The 19,308-nt window shown below is 33.1% G+C and overlaps 1 protein-coding gene across 1 annotated transcript; it reads right to left on the reverse strand.

Moving 5' to 3' along the window:
• LOC18601636 (UDP-glycosyltransferase 83A1) lies at window positions 8,550-10,710 on the reverse strand. The gene is made up of 2 exons (XM_018119278.1): window positions 10,133-10,710; window positions 8,550-9,615 (listed from the first exon to the last, which is right to left on the reverse strand). Exons 1-2 carry the CDS (start codon window positions 10,629-10,631, stop codon window positions 8,729-8,731), a joined length of 1,386 nt encoding a protein of 461 aa, XP_017974767.1. The 5' UTR covers window positions 10,632-10,710; the 3' UTR covers window positions 8,550-8,728.

Raw genomic sequence — 19,308 nt, forward strand, 5'->3', positions numbered from 1 at the left:
TGTTCGCCTAATTCGATCTATCACTTAATTAATTGGCCAATTCAACTCCAATTAACTCCATTTTTCTTCCAATTCTCCAAACCATCAATCACAAATCCAATAGCATAAAATTTAGCAACATCACCTTCACATTTTCCCTTGGGAATTTTTGCCATGATAATTTTTTCCTACTTAATTTTCTCATCGAAATTCATTATTTCCTAACCAAATCACTTGAAATAACAATCAAAATCATCATCAATATTCCACATGGAGAATTCGGCCAATGATGGGTAGTGGGAAAAATGAATTTTTCTTGTTGGTTTTTCATGCTACACATCAATGACTAACTAAAAACACTAAAATACATTGAAATCTAACCAAATCAAGCATCAAAACTCCTCCCCCCATGTTCGGCCAAAAAGAGACCCATCATGAAACCATGTGATTCAACCATGGAAAATGCTAAAGAATGCATGGGAAAGGTAGATTTCAAGCTTTATTGAAAAAATCTTACCATTTTCACTTGTTTCCTTTAATTTTTCACACTTTTCCTTTGAATTTTTCCACCTAGGGTTCTTGTTCTTTCTTTTCTTCCTTTGTTCTTCTTTGGCCAGCCATAAGAATGAGAAATAGGCTGATTTTGTGCTGATTTTAAAGCTAAATAATAAATGGATATAAACTTGACACATGTCACCATTCATTGGTCCATGTGTCATACTTACCCATTAAGCAATCTCTCTCCACCACTTAAAATTCTTCAATTATCCATGATAATATTGGGTAAAATCCATGTGCTGGACAAGTGTTGGGTGGTGCAAAATTACAATTTTGCCCCTGGGGTGGCAAAATGACTATTTTACCCCTATGCTCGAAAAAATGTCGAAATTAAAATTTTTCACTTCTCAAACTCAAATTATGTTCTAAATAGTTAATCTTGATCAAAAACTTCTTCCAACATTCACATCTTAACCTCAGGTGGCAAAATGACCATTTTGCCCCTAAATCATGAAAATTCCAATTTGACTCCAAATCGGTCCTTGAACTCCGAATCACCATTTTAAGTCATTCTAGGGTTTTAAAATTCTCAATTTCATCTTAAAATCTCTATTTGGTCTAGTTCGAGGCTTAATTCAACTTAGTTGCACCACTAGGTACGCTACCGACTTTTTACAATTTTTTGGGGCTTTCCTAGTATGCATGCATATTGTCAATCATATGAATAACATGACAAGTTTTTTATAAGGTCGGGCTTGACATATAATCATTAATTTTTCAGTTTTTTACGTTATATCAACTATTTGCCTACGTATGTAATATTTTTTTACATTTTATATATTATAGAACAAATTTTATGTAAGTACAATTCATGCTATCCTTTACTTTGGATTAGGTTTAAAGTTCTATCTGCATTCAATTTGGTCCATGATGATCATTTGATTTTTGTTGAATTAAGACTTGTATTGAAGATCTTCATAGTGTTTGCTATTAACCAATGGTTTTTATCATGATGTTTTGTGTTTTGACAACCATTTCAGTGTCAAAATTATGATGCATGTGCTCTTAGAGTTGGATTAAGTGATTTTTTAACTAGTAATCAATTGTATTATCACTGTTTACAGCTTGCTTAGCAAGTTTGTAATATATATCAGCATGTTAATGAATATCAGCTGCAGAACTCACATTGTTGCAGCATCTCTTTGACATATAACCTTTGTTACAACATTGCTTTTTTCTGGTTTTTTCTCCTTTCCTTTGCTGCCAAAGCCAACTCTGGGGTAAAGCTAGCGAAAGCCCTGGCTTTAGGTTTCAAATTTTAATAAGTCTCATAATTTTATAATAATATAATTTATTTATATTAAAAATATATAAAAATTTAAATAATTAATAAAATATTTATTTATCCTCTCATATCTAATAAATATCCATTTTCTCTCACTTCTCACCTTCCTTTTAATTCTCAACTATCTATCTCATTTCTCATTAAAAATAAATAAAAGTTAAAACAATTAATAAAATAACATATTTTCACAATTCCCTAATTATGTGCTTAATAAATCTCAATTTTTTATCACTTCTCAATTTCCAAATTGATATTAATTCTCAACTATTTCTCCTATTCCCAATCAACTAACAACAATATGTATTTAAATATCTCCAGCAATTTCAATAAAAAAAAGGTCTCCTTTTCTTAATTTAAAAAAAAACCTCAATTAAATATTTAGTTTGAGGCCTTTAAGTTTATTAAGCAGCCCCTGTTTGTTGCATACATATTAACTTCTTTATGCTCAATGTATACCAGAAAAAGGCTCTCAAAACATAACATGGTATCAAAGCTTTCATGATTTCAGAGGCTTGTTAGTAAACCTTTACAACCTTCATAAGAAACTAAGCAACCCTCACTTCATCAGAACATGGTTTCAAGTGGCAGCACTTCATCCCTTTCACTACCACTTTTCAATGTTGAAATTATGCTGTTTGAGTAGTTAAAATGAAAGACTCCTAAGCCGAGAGCCAACCCCACCATAAATCAAATGAGATAACATAATGAAAAAGTGGCTAAGAGATACAAGGCTTTATCTTACATTCACACTGTTGTCACAGATACAATAATCATAAGAATCATGTTTTGTGAATCAGCTAAGGAAACTGGGGATAAGGTCAAGAAGGATTTCCAAGGGTCAGACAAAACTAGAAAGATGCAAGTTTTGAACTTCATGAGACAATTTGAAGTGTTGAAGATGAAGCCAGATGAGACAATGAAAGATTATGTGGACAAGCTAATGAAGATTGTCAATCAAGTAAGGCTTTTAGGAGTTGAGTTGTTAGAAGCATGAATTAGGGAAAAGGTGTTGATTAGTATTCTTGAGAGATTTGAGTCAAAAATTCCAACTCTTGAGGAATTAAAAGATCTCACCATGATGACCTTGCAAGAGTTGGTTAATGCTCTTCGAGCTTTTGAAGCAAGAAGGCAAATCATACTTGAAAAGAATATAGAGATAGCTTTACAAGCAAGGCTAAAAGAGAAAAATTTTCTTTACAACTCAAATTATAGAAAGTCTCCAAATGAAAAGAAAGACAAAGAGAAGGTTGCTACTTCAAATTAAAGGCAACAAGGTAAGAAAACCAAAAAAGCAGTGTGTTTTTACTACAGAAAGACTAACCATGCTAAAAAATATTGTTAGTTTAGACCAAATGTTAAGTGTATAACATGTAATCATCTTGATCATGTTGAAAAAGTATGCAAGAACAAGGGAAATGTGCAAAATCAGCAAGCTCAAGTTTCAAAAGAAGTTAAACCTGTAGAGAAGCTGTTTTCATGACTTCATAAGGCAATATGACAAAGTCTACTGAAACATGGTTAATTGATAACGCATGCTCTAGTTATATAACTCCAAGCGCATCCTTGTTCACCTCCATTGATAGGAACAAGAGTGCAAATATTTAAATTGGAGATGGAAAGTACCTATAAGTAGTAGGCAAAGGTATTGTTGCTGTTACTGCACCAAATGGGACCATGTATGTTCAAAATGTGTTCTTAGTGCCTCAAGCATGTCAAAATTTAGTTAATGTTGGCCAAATGCTTGAGAATAATTATACCATACTATTCAAGAACAAAGCATGCACTATAATTGAGCCTAATGGCAGTGTATTAATGACTGTTAATATGAAGAATAAATGTTTTCCACGAGATTAGCATCATATAGGTTTGAATGTAGTTGAGTAGGTTGATTATGATGTGTTTAAGCTATGGCATTGAAGGTTTGGACATTACAACACCTCAACAATGAAATTGTTAAATTTTAAAATTTTAGTGACAAAAATGCCCCTCATACATGTTCATTAAAAAATTTGTGAAGCTTGTCAACTAGGGAAACAAACAAGGCTCCTATATCCTTTGAAAAGCACCAAAAGAACATTAGAAAACCATAAACTTGTGCATTCTGATGTTTGTGGTCCAATAAGTGTTGAATCAGTCAATGGTAGTAAGTACTTTATGTTGTTCATTGATGACTACACTAGGATGACTTGGATTTATTTCATCAAGCTTAAATCTGATGTCTTTTCAATATTTAAGAAGTTCAAAGCTTATGGTGAACTTGAATCGAGGTGTAAAATTAAGAATTTCAAAACAAACAATGGTGAAGAGTATTCATCTGTTAAGTTTGATGAGTTTTTAACTGTTGCAGGCATTAAGCATCAGTTTACCATCTCCTATTCTCCCCAACAAAATCGAACATGTGAATGGAAGAATAGGATAGTGTTAAACATGGCTAGATGCCTATTATTTAAAAAATCAATGCCTAAGCATTTTTAGGCAAAAACTACCAACACTGCAGTTTATCTACAAAACATCTTTCCAACAAGGGCGTTGAATAAAATGACACCTTATGAAGCTTGGCACCATGTCAAACCAATAGTGGAACATCTCAAAATCTTTGATAGCATTTGCTACACTCATGTACCTGAGGCAAAAAGGTCTAAATTAGTATACTTTTTCATTCAAATCAATTTCATTTTCTCTATCTCCACTATTAGGAATGTGAAATCTACTCCTAGCTTTTGTTTTAAATGTTGCCTATCAATCACGTCGATCTCTTTTGATTGATGGATAACTACTATAATAAACTTGGTGAGCTTGTGCAGCTAAAACAAATGGCTCATTAGTGGCAAGTATTGAGTTATATTTAATTTCAACAAAACCATGCAAAGGATCTACCTTAATACCTTTTTTAGTGTCAAACCAATGACACTTAAATAGCACAACTCTGTTTCCGATACCAAAATACTCTAACTCGATTATATCCGCTAAAATACCATAAAAGTCACGCTCATAATCATTGTAAAAACTCCCTTTTATGCAGACCCCATTATTCATTGTCTTATGATTTTGGCTATAATCTAGGGTGTGAAACTTGAAACCATTTACAAAGTATCCTTTGTAATACCTTATCATACGTCCTGGACCAAGACAGACGAGCAAGAGACGTAGCCAAAAACTTTTCTACAGGACAATAGGATTATACGAGGCATTTTTCTTAATACACTACTACAGCAGCAGACCAAGGATCCTAGCTTTGCTCAGCAGACCAAGCATCTTTATTACTGATTTATACCACTATAAAATTAAGATAATAGCACATGACCAAGATCTTAATCTATCAACCATCTATGTCATTCTTTTGATTAGCTTTAGGCAAGACCTTACAATTTGGAATATTCAAATTTTATGAAAATAGGAATATTCAAATTTTATGGAAATAATCAAACTCTCAACTTTAAATGACTATAATCTCTATTGACCAACCATATCATGTTATGTATACTAATGCAGTAAACATTCCAGGTAAAAATATGACTTGTGATGGAAATAGATGTTATACATACATTACACAAAATTCATGAGCTCACAACTAGAGCAAAATTGGCATAAGTTTGAGGCAATTCTAAAAGGGGAACATGTAAAAATATTAGAATCAGATTTGCACGTCAGAACAAATCCAAAACATGAAAACAATTTTAAAATCACTATCAATTTGTACAATCTCTTTACTAAAACAAAATATTCTTAATGATAAATAACATGTATACACCTTCTTTCCTTCAATTTTATCAGGAACATCACCACTAGCAATGCTAAGTAAGCCAAAAACCTTGGACTCGATGCACTACCACAGTAGCAGACCAAGCACTCAAACACCAAATACAAAAAAATACAAAAAGAAAAAGAAAATGGGAGAGATGGTAGTGACCTAGGATTTTGGGTTCCGATTTGTGATATTTTTAGAGGGTGTGAAGGTGGGATGGCCGACTAAAGGAGGAAGAGAGAGGTCCGATTAGGAAAAGGTTGACAAGAAGTTAGTGTTTTGGGTAGTCGGCAACAAGAGTGAATGGTGGAGAGAAGAAAGGAAAAGGTTTTTGAAGGGGGGCTGGTGGTAGAAGAGCCGACAAAGAAAGAGAGAAAATAAAAAAGAAAGAGAGGGAGAAAAGAAGGAGAGAAGAAGATGTTGGCGAGGAGAGCTGCCAGCAGTAAGGGAGAAAGGCGAGCAAAAGAAAGGGAAGGAAAAGAAAAAAGAAAAAGGAAAGAGGGAACACCAACTGAAAGAGAGGTTGGTGGCAAGGGAGAAAAGAGAGGGAGCTTCTTATGGAGAGAAAAGAAAAAAGAAGCTATATTAAAGAGAGGTTAGAGTGCCGCCTAGGTAGAGAGAGAAAATGCAATAGGGAAATGAGGGAGAGAAGAGAAAAAGTGGGTTTTATACTTAGGGTTTTGAGGGCTTAAAGCTATGTCATTTTGTAACTCACCAAAATCCTTCCCTATTCCATCCAACGGCGTCGTTTTCGACTTTTAGGAGGTGGTTGAACAAAGCACCGAATAGTGCATTTTTGCGAGCAAATCGTGGGCTAAGCTGACATAGTTTTGGTTAGTCTGATCCAATTAGGTAAAAAGCTTATTCTTTGGTACGCTTTGTTGTGGTCTGGGCCATTTGTGTTGGTGTAGCTTAGTGTTTGGAAGTAGCCCACTATGTTTTATTTAGATCTGTTTGCTTGCTAATATATATAGTGAACTTCATTTTATTCTAATGCTCTAAGATTTTAGATAATATTCTAGGATTAAAGAATTAAAACTCAAAGAGGAACATGAAAATAAAAATGTAATAGTAGGAATTACTGAAAGTGTTTTAAATATTTTAAGTCATAAAAAAATTTTGAAACTTAGTTGAAAGGGTATTAATGCAAATATGTGAAAATAGGTAAGTCGAAATACATATAAATGGGGAATAAATGTCTAGATAAAGTATTGCTATAGTAATAGATTTTGGTCAACGCATCCACCAAATGGTGTTCAGCCTCTGCTGTCAGCGGAAGAAGGGGAAGCAAAGTTGAGGATTTGGGGAAACTGGGCGACGCAGATGTTAGGGATTTCTAATTGACTTATATCAGTTTGGTTTCTTTTGAAATTAAGTTGGGGAGCTTTCAAAACAGTTTGGGTGGGTGGTAGAATTGGTTAAAGTTTAATTCATTTATATGTGGTCAGAGGTTCAAGTCTTTACCCTAACACAAATTTGATTATTTTAAATTTTATTAAATAAATTAATGCTTTTTTAATATTACTCAATATAAAACATAATGTTATATTACTTAATTTAATTATATACATATATTTATGATACAAATTATATGTTATACTTTGATATATATTACAAAATTTGTACAATTAATTATCAATATAATACCCTAAAAAGTATGATAATACATAACTAATAAAATTAATAACTATAATCATATAAATAAAATTACTACAAGCTTACATATAAAACATATTAATACATATATGTAGAATATTTTAATTTCTCATATACACACATACATATATATANTAAAGAATATAACTTGTATTTTCATATTAATACAATAGGTTATATTTATAGATTTTTTTTGTGAATAATGTAGGTTTATCTCTCTCTCTCTCTCTCTCCTCTCTCTCTCTCTCTAATATATATATATACTATATATATATATATATATATATATATACTTCCTTAGCTATGATTCTAATTTGTATACATAGATATAATAAACTAATATATTTTAAATATATTATATTAATAAGTTTATTATAACTCTATCTTCTTAATTTATATATATTAACTTATTACAATTAAAACATACATAAAGTATTATTATTTTTTGTTTAATGGATTATTATATCTTATCATGTATTTTTATAAAATTAATAAATTTATTTTGTTCTTTTCATAAATTTTTTAATGTTATAAAATTAATGAATTTGGAATTATTAATTTATAATTTATGATTCAATAAAGTTTTAAAAAATGTACAAAATTAATCAAAGGAAAACATACTTAAACTTTTAAATATTATAAACTTCAATATGTATGTATTTGCTTTTATTAATATCTATTTTTATAAAAGATTAATAAAATTAATAAAATTAATAAAATTAATAAAATTTTAAGGAAAAAATTAAAATAATACTATTACCAACAAAATTTTCTAACAGAATCTTCCGTTGGAAAATTTTCATTTGTAATAACTTTTTCCAACAGAAAATTCTGTTGGAAACTTTATCGGGCTTCAAAATTTTTTGAATCCTTAAACTTTCCGATGGATTTCCAACAGAAAATTTTTCGTTGGAAAATTTCAACGGAAATCCGTTGAAAATTCCGTCGGAAAAGGTGGTGGTTGAAATTTTTTTGGTCGAAAAAAAATTTTTCAATGGAATTTTTCCATTGAAAAATTTCTATTCGAAATCCATCGGAAAAATTAGTTGGAATTTTTGTTCAAATTCCATTGAAAATCCGTTGCAAATTTTCATCGGAAATTTTCAACGAAATTTTTTCCGTCGGAAAAAAATTGTTTTCTTGTAGTGATATAATCTTTGTTACAGCATAGTTTTTTATTTTGGTGTTTTCTCCTTCCCTTTGCTGCATACATATTAACTACTTTGCACTCAGTGTATTTCAGAAAAAGACTCTGAAAATACAACAATTTTGATGTGGGAAATTATGAAAAATTTTCATTGGACTCTTAACATTTAAAAAAAAATGTACAAAATTCTAGAGGAGATTATACTTTGGTGATGAACAAAAACAAAGCAAGTTTATTCAATATTGTTGTTGTTTGCATAGGCAACGCAACCACAGTCGTTGCTTGGTTTGTTTTCTGAATTTCATAATTCAAAACGAAAAGAAAAAAGATTGACATAAATCAAATGCAAAGAACTTGTCTATGGTTTCATCCATTCAGTAAAATTCTTGAATATCTTGTCAGAGCTACCACCTTCATTGGCACATCTGGTAACCATTTCCTTCAGTTCAACAGCCCTTACTTCGTATTTTTCATCACCAAGCAATTGTTGTACCTTGGTTTTAATCTCTTCTCTTGTGATGATCCCTCTTTCATCTTTGTTGAATTTCAATCCAACCTTCCAAATATCAGAAATGTAGCTCTCATTAAGGAACTGGTCAGCAAAGTAAGGCCAGCACAAGAAAGGGACCCCATTGCTTACACCTTCAATAGTAGAATTCCATCCACAATGACTTATGAAGCAAGCAATCGAAGGATGAGCCAGAACTGCACCTTGTGGAGCCCAACGAACCATCTTACCTTGACCGGCTACTCTTTCCTGAAATCCTTCCGGGTAAAAATCATGTTCTCCCTTGGTAATATCTGGTCTTACAACCCAAAGGAATGGTCTCTTGGAGAGTTCCAACCCCAGAGCCAATTCTTGGAATTGGAATTTATCAAAAACTGTGAAGCTGCCAAATGCGACATATATGACTGAGCCTGGTGGCTGTTGATCAAGCCATTTCAAACAAGATGTGTCGTCTGGCCAGAAATTTCCTGACAACTTTCCAAGCCGATTGCTTGCTGAAAGTGGGCCTATGGGTAAGACCTTTGGAACCAAGGTGAACCCTTCGGGCTCCAAGTCCAAACTTGAGTTGCAAAGTACCCAATCTGCTGTGTCAACGACTTTGTTGTATCCCTTAATATAATGAAACATAAGTTTTTGTGCGCTAGAGTCACCAAAGGTGAGCCATGCAAAATTTGTTACGTGTACAGCAGGCATGGTTGCGGACAACTGAAACATCTTATGTTTATTAATTGGAAAACCTGCAAAGAAGATTTCAAAAATTGTTGACAACTATCTAAACATATGTGCATATTGCATGCTTTTTATTACATCTGCTTATTGTTCATTATCAAAAGCAACTACTTTGTTCTTGGGCTCAAGGCACCCACATTAGACATGCATAACACCTTTGCAAACTTCACAAGTTAGTTTTTTTTTTTCCATGAAAATTCAAATCATTTCATTGACTGAACAGGGTATAACCCTTAACAAAAGGAGACGGAGTATCCTGACTAAGTCAGTCTTAATACTCTGTCATCAGCCTGGCTTTATAAAAGATAGTCAGACGCATCACCATAACACTATACAGCATTCACATAAGCCTATTCATTCTCAGCTATACATCCCAATATCATTCAAAGAATTACCAACCAGAACAGAGCACGTAAGAAAGAGAAACAATATCATTTTGTATGTTTCCTTTTCATCCAAATACTTACTCTCTAAAGCGTCAGCTCCAGACACGCCATTCACAAGTTAGTTAAAAAGTGATCTTACCATTTTCATCAATAAGTCCATCATCAATAAGCTTCGGAATGCTAAGAAACAACACTAATTGGACGACCGAACAAGGCCAAAAGGCAGCGCCCCGGATTCCCAACTCTGCTGCAACATCAAGCGTCCAACCCATGTTTAAATCAGCCAGAACACATGTGATCTTATCATCCTCTGTTCTATTAAACTTAACAATGAACTCTTTCAGCTCTCTGGGCATAACCTGGCATAATGCTTCAGTTAACTTCCCTATCTGATTCCTGTCCTCCCCATCTTCCAACCCATCCGGGATTGAAACTAGACGAACAAGGCCATTTTCGTCAGCCTCCTTTCCAAACGCGTTTATGATCCTCTGGTGATTAAAATCTGTGTTGACAAAGCTGATTTTGAAGCCATGTTTAGCCAGGTTGTGGGATAGCTCCATAAGAGGAAAGACATGGCCTTGTGCTGGATATGGTATAACCAGAATATGTGGGTTGCTCGTTTCCATTTTTACACTCATTCTCTGTTTTTTGCATAAGTGAGCTCATATCACATTTACAGGGATTATTTGTGGCCGAAAATTGCTTATACTTTTCTCGGTTTCAAACACATGACTCTAGCACCGAGTATTTAACTCAATGATCAGTGCATTATCCCCTTACCTTAAAAGTAAAGTTCGAATCTCCTTCCTCCAATTATATTCCGTCTTGAATTTTAAAATGTCTATAATAACCCTCAAAAAATATTCTAGTTAATTAACTATGTTATAAAAAATTATTAATTACTAAGTTATAGTCTACATAAAAAAACAAAATATCATTCCAATATTTTATAATTACAATTATGACCTTGGTTTATTAATAAAGAGAGAATAGAAGAAATGACTTTGTAACAAATAGGATAGTTTTATTTTAGTTAATGTCAGTTTTAGATTATTATTGAATAAGTTAATGTCGGTTTTATATTATCATATTTAAAACAAAAACAGTCCGAAAAAAATAATGTTGGTTTTATATTATCAAATTTAAAAGAAAAACAATCAAAAGAAGTTAAGTCAGTTTTATAATCAAAAAGAGTAATTGTTAATTTTATATCATCAAGTTTAAAAGAAAGTTAGTCAGAAGAATATAACCTTAGAGAAGAAGAAGAAAGACAAAGAAAAGGAAAATATATTCAAAGATGTGATAATTAAGGTATGATTAGTTTTAAAATCATGAAAATTTTGTATTTTTTATAATTTTGGTACAAAAGCTTATTATTTTATTATTTTATTATTTTTTATTTAATATAATTTTATTACCTTACATGCTTATGAGATTTTTCTCATGAATATATGACGCGTATTATGTCCTAAAATCATCCGTTTGAGGCATGACAGTGTTAGTGTCCTTAATTCGTTTTCAGCTTTGTTTCAAGCATTCATGTTTGAACTTCCTTCGTTGCGTGCGGAAACTAAATTCTTCGGCGGCTTACACAACTTTTGTCTCATGCATGAAAAGACCTTACTGCAAATAAAAGTGGTTAAAGGAAGAAAAAAGTATGGCGAGACCAACAAAAGATGGCAGCCGGTTTACTGGAGGTTGGTAAAAAGAATTATTAGCAGTGTGATCCCATTACCTTTAAAAGTTAGATCTCTACGTACTACTGGCTGAGGGTTGGCTTGGCTTTGTGATTGATTCTAGAAGTACAGATTGAATGCTACTTTGGTTTTGTCAGGTGCAAAAGGATTAGATAGAGGCTTGTGATGCATAAACCTTTTGCACTCTTTATCTGGCAAAGAAAGTTCACGCAAGAAAAATGAAGCAACAATTAAATGGAAAGAAAACAAAATTTGATTGAAAAGTGCTATCAATATTGAATTGATGTATTATAACAGTATCTGATAGATTTTATCAATTCTTAACCATAAGATAGATGTTCAGGGTGGATACATGCTGCAATCAAGACGATAACAAGATTGATCTAAATTACGTATATTTCAAGATTTTTTTCAAGTGGATTGTCTACTACACTTGATGTATTCCTCTGGATGACTTTAATTCAAGTATTTAACTCCATACACAAGAACAAGATAAACTAAGAGACTATAAATCTAGAATCAATCAATATGGTGGAGACAAAATTCTTTGCATTCATTTGGAAATAAAGATGAACCATCCTTCCAATTGCCTAGACTAAATATAATACAGAAACAATAGCATTGCAACAAAATACATGAACTAACTTGGATTTAAGGAAACACTCCATGGAACTGTGACTAGGCCAGTCCGAAGGGACTATTGAGCCAGCAGCACACACAGGTAGTTAAATTAGTCTACGACTTTAGGCTAGTTGTGTTTAGAACACTTATTTTTATTGTTATTTACTCTAATTGTACTACAGTTATTCCTCAGAGGAAAACAAAGCACCTAGATCCTAAGCTAATTGCTTGAGTTTGACTATTTTATTTTTCTTTAAAGAATAATATAATTTTTATTTCTTTAAATTCTATTTCTTTAAAGTTTTGCTCCTCTATGTTTTTACATTATTCCGCAATAACAAGAGTTGTACTTGCTTAGTTTTTCATACACAAGACTCAAGTGTCGCATGAATCTTGGCTAAAGTTTCAAGCCCGTGACACTAATCTTCCTCGTGTTGAAGTATTCAAAATAAAACTAAATATTTTCAGGGAAAATTGAGTATAAAAGATGGAGAACAAGTGGAGCTATAAAGCTTCTGTTCATTAACAATAGAGGTCACAATAATTTTTAACAAGAAAGAGAAAATAATAGGACAAGGAGTAGTGTTAGACATGGGCCACGTTTCATACGGTTATCTCCCTTCCATTACACTTAGTGGCAAGCTAGTTACATACACATGGCCTAGGTTTTGACAAAATAATTGTAATTGCAAAAGAAAATATAAAACCTTAAAAATGAAATAAACTATAAAAACATTAAAATAGCACACTGAAGTCCTGTGCTAGTTGAGACTTTTGAGTCCTTTTCTACTACAAGACAACATTTAAAATTAGTGCAAACAGTGCTTTATTTAAAGTTTGCCTCAAATTCAACACACTTATTGAAAGTAAACCTTAAACACTCCAATTTTCTTTTTCTAAAAATTATGAAGATACTTTATTAATGAAGGAACTATGTAAAATCCTGATTTCAAGATGTTATACCTTAGTATTCCATAACATGCTGAATCTAGATCAGTAATGTTGCCACCTCTAAGGAGTAAACACTCTAATCTTTGATCTAAGTTCCTCAAATCTATCTTTACTCACTCCCTTGGTGAACACATCTACCAGCTGCTCATTTAAAGTGCAGTTCATAACAACTATTTAACCATTTTTCACAATCTAATGGCATGATACTTAACCCGTATATGCTTCATTTTCCCATGGTGCACTGAATTCTTCACTATTGCTATTGTAGATTGGTTGTCAATCCAAAGCATAATTCCAGCTTCTTGTTTAAAACCCAGATCCTCAATCACTTTTCTCAACCATATTGCATGATTAGCTCTGGAAGCTACTGCTATATACTTAGCTTCAATAGAAGACTAAGCTGATACATCTTGTTTCTTCAAATTCTAAGTGAAAACTGCACCTTCAAAGGAAAAATATAATCCACTTATGCTTCGAGAATTGTCTAAGGAATTTGCCCAATCATTGTCGCAGTATCCTTGCAATTCTCGACTATCATGTTTAAAGCATTTCAAACCATAGTCAGCAATTCCCTTGACATATCTTAAGATTTTTTTTATAACTGCCATGTGTATCACAGAAGGAAAATTCATGTTTATTGAGAGTAAGCTTACTACATATATTATGTCAGGTCAAGATGCAACTAATTAGACATCCGACAAAGCTCCTAAAGACAGAGGCATCTACTTTGTCTGCACCATTTTCCTTACACGACTTAAAACTAAAGGCAAATGGTGTGGAAACTGGTTTACAAGCTTTCATACCAAACCTTTTCAACAATTCATTAGCATACTTGCTTCAATGAATGCATATACTATCTTATTCTTGTTTGAATTCTAATCCCAGAATGCAAGTCATCTATCCAAAGTCTGCCATTTCAAATTTAGAATTTATTTGATTTCTAAATCTTTCCATCAATGCACTATCAGGTCCTGTAACCAAGATATCACCCACATATAAAGAGACTATAAGTTGAACAAATCCATAAAAGTTCAAAACATACAGTGTTGGTTCACTTTCATTACGATTAAACCCCTTGTTGCATAAGTATCCATTTACTGTCTCATACGAGACTTTTGGAGCCTACTTGAGCCCGCAGAGAGCTATGATTAATCTACGTACTTTCTCTTCATTTCTTTTCTCTATAAAGCCTTCAAGCTGTTCCATGTAAATGTCTTCAGTAACAACTCCATTTAGGAATGCAAACTTCACATCCAGATGCTATATTTTCAAGTCTTCCTTAGTTGCCAAAGCTTTCAAGAGTCGTATGATGTCATGCCTCCCTATAGGGGCAAAGGTTTCAACAAAAACAACTTCATAGACTTATGAATAACCCTTGGCTAGTAGTCTCATCTTCAATTTGTTCACAGTGCCATCTGCGTTGAGCTTAGTTTTGAAAACCCATTTCACTCCAATAACCTTCTAATCAACTGGTCTTTCTACCAAGAGCCAAGTTTCATTCTTTTTAATCATCTCAATTTCAACCTCCGTTGCTTGTCTCCATTTTTTTTCTTTAACAACTTGAGTGAAAGATGTTGGTTCCAATATGGCTGATTTACATCTCTCATAGATATCTTGCAATGACCTTGTGCCTTGTATTACATAGTCTTCATCATCTTCATCTCCCATTGGATTCAAATGTGTAGTGTCTCCAATGACATTAAAATTCTCTACAACCTCAACGATGCCTGTCTCCCAATTCCATCTAAACCTCTCATCAAATTTAGCATCCCTAATGAGAAAAACTTTGTTTGTCTCCATATATACAGCCTATATCCTTTTGAGGCATCACCGTAACCTAAGTGTTGGCAAGTTGTGATTTTGAAACGAACTTGGTCCTCTTGTCATCAGCTATTTTGGCATAACACACAAAGCCAAACACACATAATAGTGTCACAGATGGCTTATGATTGTACCAACTTCATGATGGGTTTGGCTATGGATGGCATGCTCAAAATACGCAGCGGAAAAAAAATTAAAAACTTTATAACTAAACAACAAAACATGCCTCAACCCATGGATCACCTTAGTGATATTTAACACATAAAAGCACAAAATAAATTATTGTTTAGAAAGTTACCTTGCCATGTAATTTCGTAATCACGATGGCACTTTCCGAAGCAATCTCGCAAAAACCCTAGCCAATCAAGTGCTTGGCCTCCAATGGTAGTACACACGATTGCACTTGAACCTTCAACAAAGGAAGGAGTTTTTAACTATACTTTGTGCTAACAAAGAGGACAACAATTGTCCTTTTCTTCTTTTTCACAATCTTAGCTGAACTTTTCTCGAAAATTGCTTCATAAACAATTTTCTCTTTCACACAAAGGGAGTGGTGGCAAAGAAAGAAAATGTTTTTCTTTTTCTGACAAAAACTACGTTTTCTTCAGTTGTGAGAAACTCTCATATAGAAAATAGTTAAAAAGTGACTTATATAGTTAAGTTAAAATAACTTCAATTTTGCAATTAAGCCATCAATATTATAACACATTATAATATTGGGCCTATTACTTAATTAAACTCTTTTAATTAAGTCTTTGAAAATTAAAATCAAAATTAATTTCCTTTATATTTTGCAATCAAGGCCTTATAGTTATAACTATTTATAAGTATGCCAAAAACTTAATTAAACTCTTTTAATTAAGTTTATAGAAGTTAATTACCTAGCATGTGATTTAGGTCTAACTTAAATCGTCACTCTCCCAATTTAATTCAAATGCAATCATTGTGTGTAATCCATTAAGTTCCCAACATGTTAGCAATGGAATTTATTAATGACTTAATTGATTAATATAAATTTCAATCAATTAGTTTATAATCAATTCCATAGACCAAAATTGGCATCTAGCAATGCATCATGGCCACCCAATTGTTGGGAGAGTCAAAGGGTTCTTTGACAACCTTTCAGTGTATAGTCTATTAGTGTAATTCATTCCCTCATTGGGATAAGAGCTTGGTACAGTGTCTACTCTTATTGACCTCCATATTTGTTCTTACAATTATAGCATTAGCTTTATAGAGAGTTATGAAACATTTTTCATAATCTCCATGTCGCCTTGGCCAAGGACTTCAATAAGCTAATGTTAACCAATAACTAATAGGATACGTCCTCTAAAACAGTTGAGGTGATGATGCCTATCTTGACCACTCATTTGCCTTCACATGCTTCATTCTATACCCAAAAGCATCCTGTTTTGGCATCCTTGGTTAGGCACCCATAGGGATGAAATCAAAGTATAGCACTCCACACATAAGACAACTTGATGTCTCAAGTCTAGGGAGTATTTACACAACAGACACATGAGAAGTGTTGCATAGACATTAGAGTGTATTACCAAATGCACTTTTCATGGCGGGTCATGTTCAGTGAACTTGCTCTCCTAGGCAAACACCTATATTCTAGTTCCAAGTATCTCTATACTTCAATTTATGAGATCGATTGCTTACTTTCAAAGTAAGGAACATAAAATATACCAATCTCTAAGCATCATTGATGTCCAGTCTCAATGATACATTGACCAGGAACATTTTGAGATTATGTTTTGATGCATAGGAATCTCATAGCTGTAACCCATTACAGTTTCCTTGCAAGGCATATTAATCTCATGGACTTCATCCAATTAGACTTATAACTCATTATAATTAATGTCTTATTGATGAAGGAAAACCTCTAATCATTCAACATGAATGATATTGTTGCATGATTAGAATCAAGCCTTAACCAATCCTAATTGGCTGCAGGGCTCATCCCAACACTTTATAGGGACACACTAAGTTAACAGCTTTTGTTGATAAAATGTTTAACAAATGCATTGCCACATTTTTAGCTTCCGCCTAAAAAGACTTAAGCAATCCTTTGTCATACAATAAACCTCTCATTATTTCAACTAGTGTTTTATTTTTCTTTTCACAAACCCCATTTTGTTGGAGATTATAAGGCATTATCAATTGATGTTTTGTGCCATGGAGAATTAAAAGCCTCTCGAATTCATTGGAACCATATTCGTTTCCATTGTCTGTTCTTATAACTTTGATCCACATGCCAAATTCTTTCTCTACAAAGGATTTAAACTTGACAAACATGTCATAAGTTTCAGACTTGTGTTTAAGAAAATATAACCAACAGTACTTGGTATAGTCAACTATGAACAGCAAGTAATATCTACTTCCATTGAGTGATGAAGTTGACATTGGTCCTTCAATATCAAAGTGAATTGGCTACAAGTTTTCTTATGCTTTCCCTTCACTAGTTTTAGGAAAAGATGCTCGGCTTTATTTCCCATACTAACAGGCATCACATATCTAATCAAGCATTGACATTTTGGGGAGTCCCTCAACCATATTTGGTGAAGCCATGAGACTCATTGAAAAGTAATTCACATGACCAAGTCTCCTAACCCATAACTTAGCTTTAGTAGACAAGCACTGATATGCCTTTTGTTCCACTTTCATCCAATTTAATGGAAAACATTTGTTTTTCATCCCAACTATAAGCAGTTCAGCATTATCAACATCAAAGATTGTATAAGATTTGTCTTTAAACAACAAGGCATACATTTCATCAACAAGTTGACCAACACGCAGGAGATTTTGCTTCACTTTTAAAGCAAAAATAACATTTGCAATTGATTTTGAACTTGCCATAGTTTGCATAGATACAGTACCAATTCCCTAAATTTTTAGGTAATCTTTGTTACCTATTTCAACCTAATATTTATAGCTTTCATCAAGCTTGATGAAGGTTCCTTCAGTGCCTGTCATATGGTTTAAACAGGCACTGTAGATGAGACAAGTGTGAGTCCTGTTTGGCTTGTCGCCTTTCTTGGCCATGACAAGAGTTTTGGTTCCTTATCTTGTTGTTCCACGACCACTACTTTTTCATCAGCTTGAGTTCCCTTTACCTTGTATACCTTCTCCACATGTCCCATTTGATTGCACTACCTACATTTTACATTAGGTCTATACTAACAAAATCTCTCAGAATGATACTTTTTCTTGCAATACGAGCATAATGGAAACTTAGTTCTACTCATACCTGCCTTACCTTCATTATTTCTTTTCTTTATCTTTCTTTTCATACTCGATTTTTCTATAAGCCATGTTGTTGTTACTCTTGTCTCTGATTCTCACCATCGGAGCTCCTTCTACCACATCATCATGTTTAAGGCCTTTCATTGCTCTTGTGTTTGAAGTGCGTTTGCTAACTCTGTCACCGTGAGTTGAAAAATATCCTTGGAGTCCTCTAGAGAAGAAATCTTAGCTTTAAATTTCTCTAGCAAGCTCACAAGGATATTATGAACTATTCTTCTCTAGGACAAGTCTTCCCCTAATAGCGTCAATTGATTAACAACTTGCATGACCTTATTTGTGTATTCCTTAACACTTTTTTCATCTTTTATCTTCAACAGTTAGAACTCTCTCAGCAGATTAAGTATTTAAAGCTGTCAAGTTCCGTCTAAGCCATGAAATTCCTCCTTCATCTTATCCCAAGCCCTATTTGTTGTCTCACATGCCATAATCTTAGTGAAGATCGAATATGGAATTGCAAAATGAACATATGAGAGAGCCTTGAATCTCTTTGAGATTTTTCCATTGTGTTGTTTTAGTTGAGCTATAGTTGGATTTTGCCACCTTAATTCTGGAAAGTCACCTTCTACTTCTACAATATCCTAGATATCGAAAGCTCATAAATAAGCTTTCATTTTGACAACTCAGATGGCTTAATTTTCGCCTGAAATGCTAGCAATACTATAGATCTACAGCTAGCTAAGGCCATATCGATTTACATTTGATGAAAATGAAAGAAAAAGAGTTTTCAGAGAAACAAAAGAATATACGTGTCATGACCTAAACCGAGGAGCAATGATTAGTGCACGAGTCCAGTAGGTGGGGCCAAAGAGACCCAAGCAAGCCTCAAAATTCAAGCTTGAAATATTCACCATACACAATTCAGTGGTTATATAACCATCACAATTTCATTTCATAACGTAATTCCAATATTTACAAC

The sequence above is a fragment of the Theobroma cacao genome, chromosome 4, assembly GCF_000208745.1.
Source record: "Theobroma cacao cultivar B97-61/B2 chromosome 4, Criollo_cocoa_genome_V2, whole genome shotgun sequence".
NCBI classification, from domain to species: Eukaryota; Viridiplantae; Streptophyta; class Magnoliopsida; order Malvales; family Malvaceae; genus Theobroma; species Theobroma cacao.

What these genes read in the sequence shown, in the direction of transcription:
- LOC18601636 (XM_018119278.1), bottom strand. Translation starts at nt 10,631, where the DNA reads ATGAGTGTAAAAATGGAAACGAGCAACCCACATATTCTGGTTATACCA. An exon ending in TGGACTTATTGATGAAAATG is followed by an intron (nt 9,616 to 10,132) that starts GTAAGATCACTT and finishes TCTTCTTTGCAG; the next exon opens with GTTTTCCAATTAATAAACAT.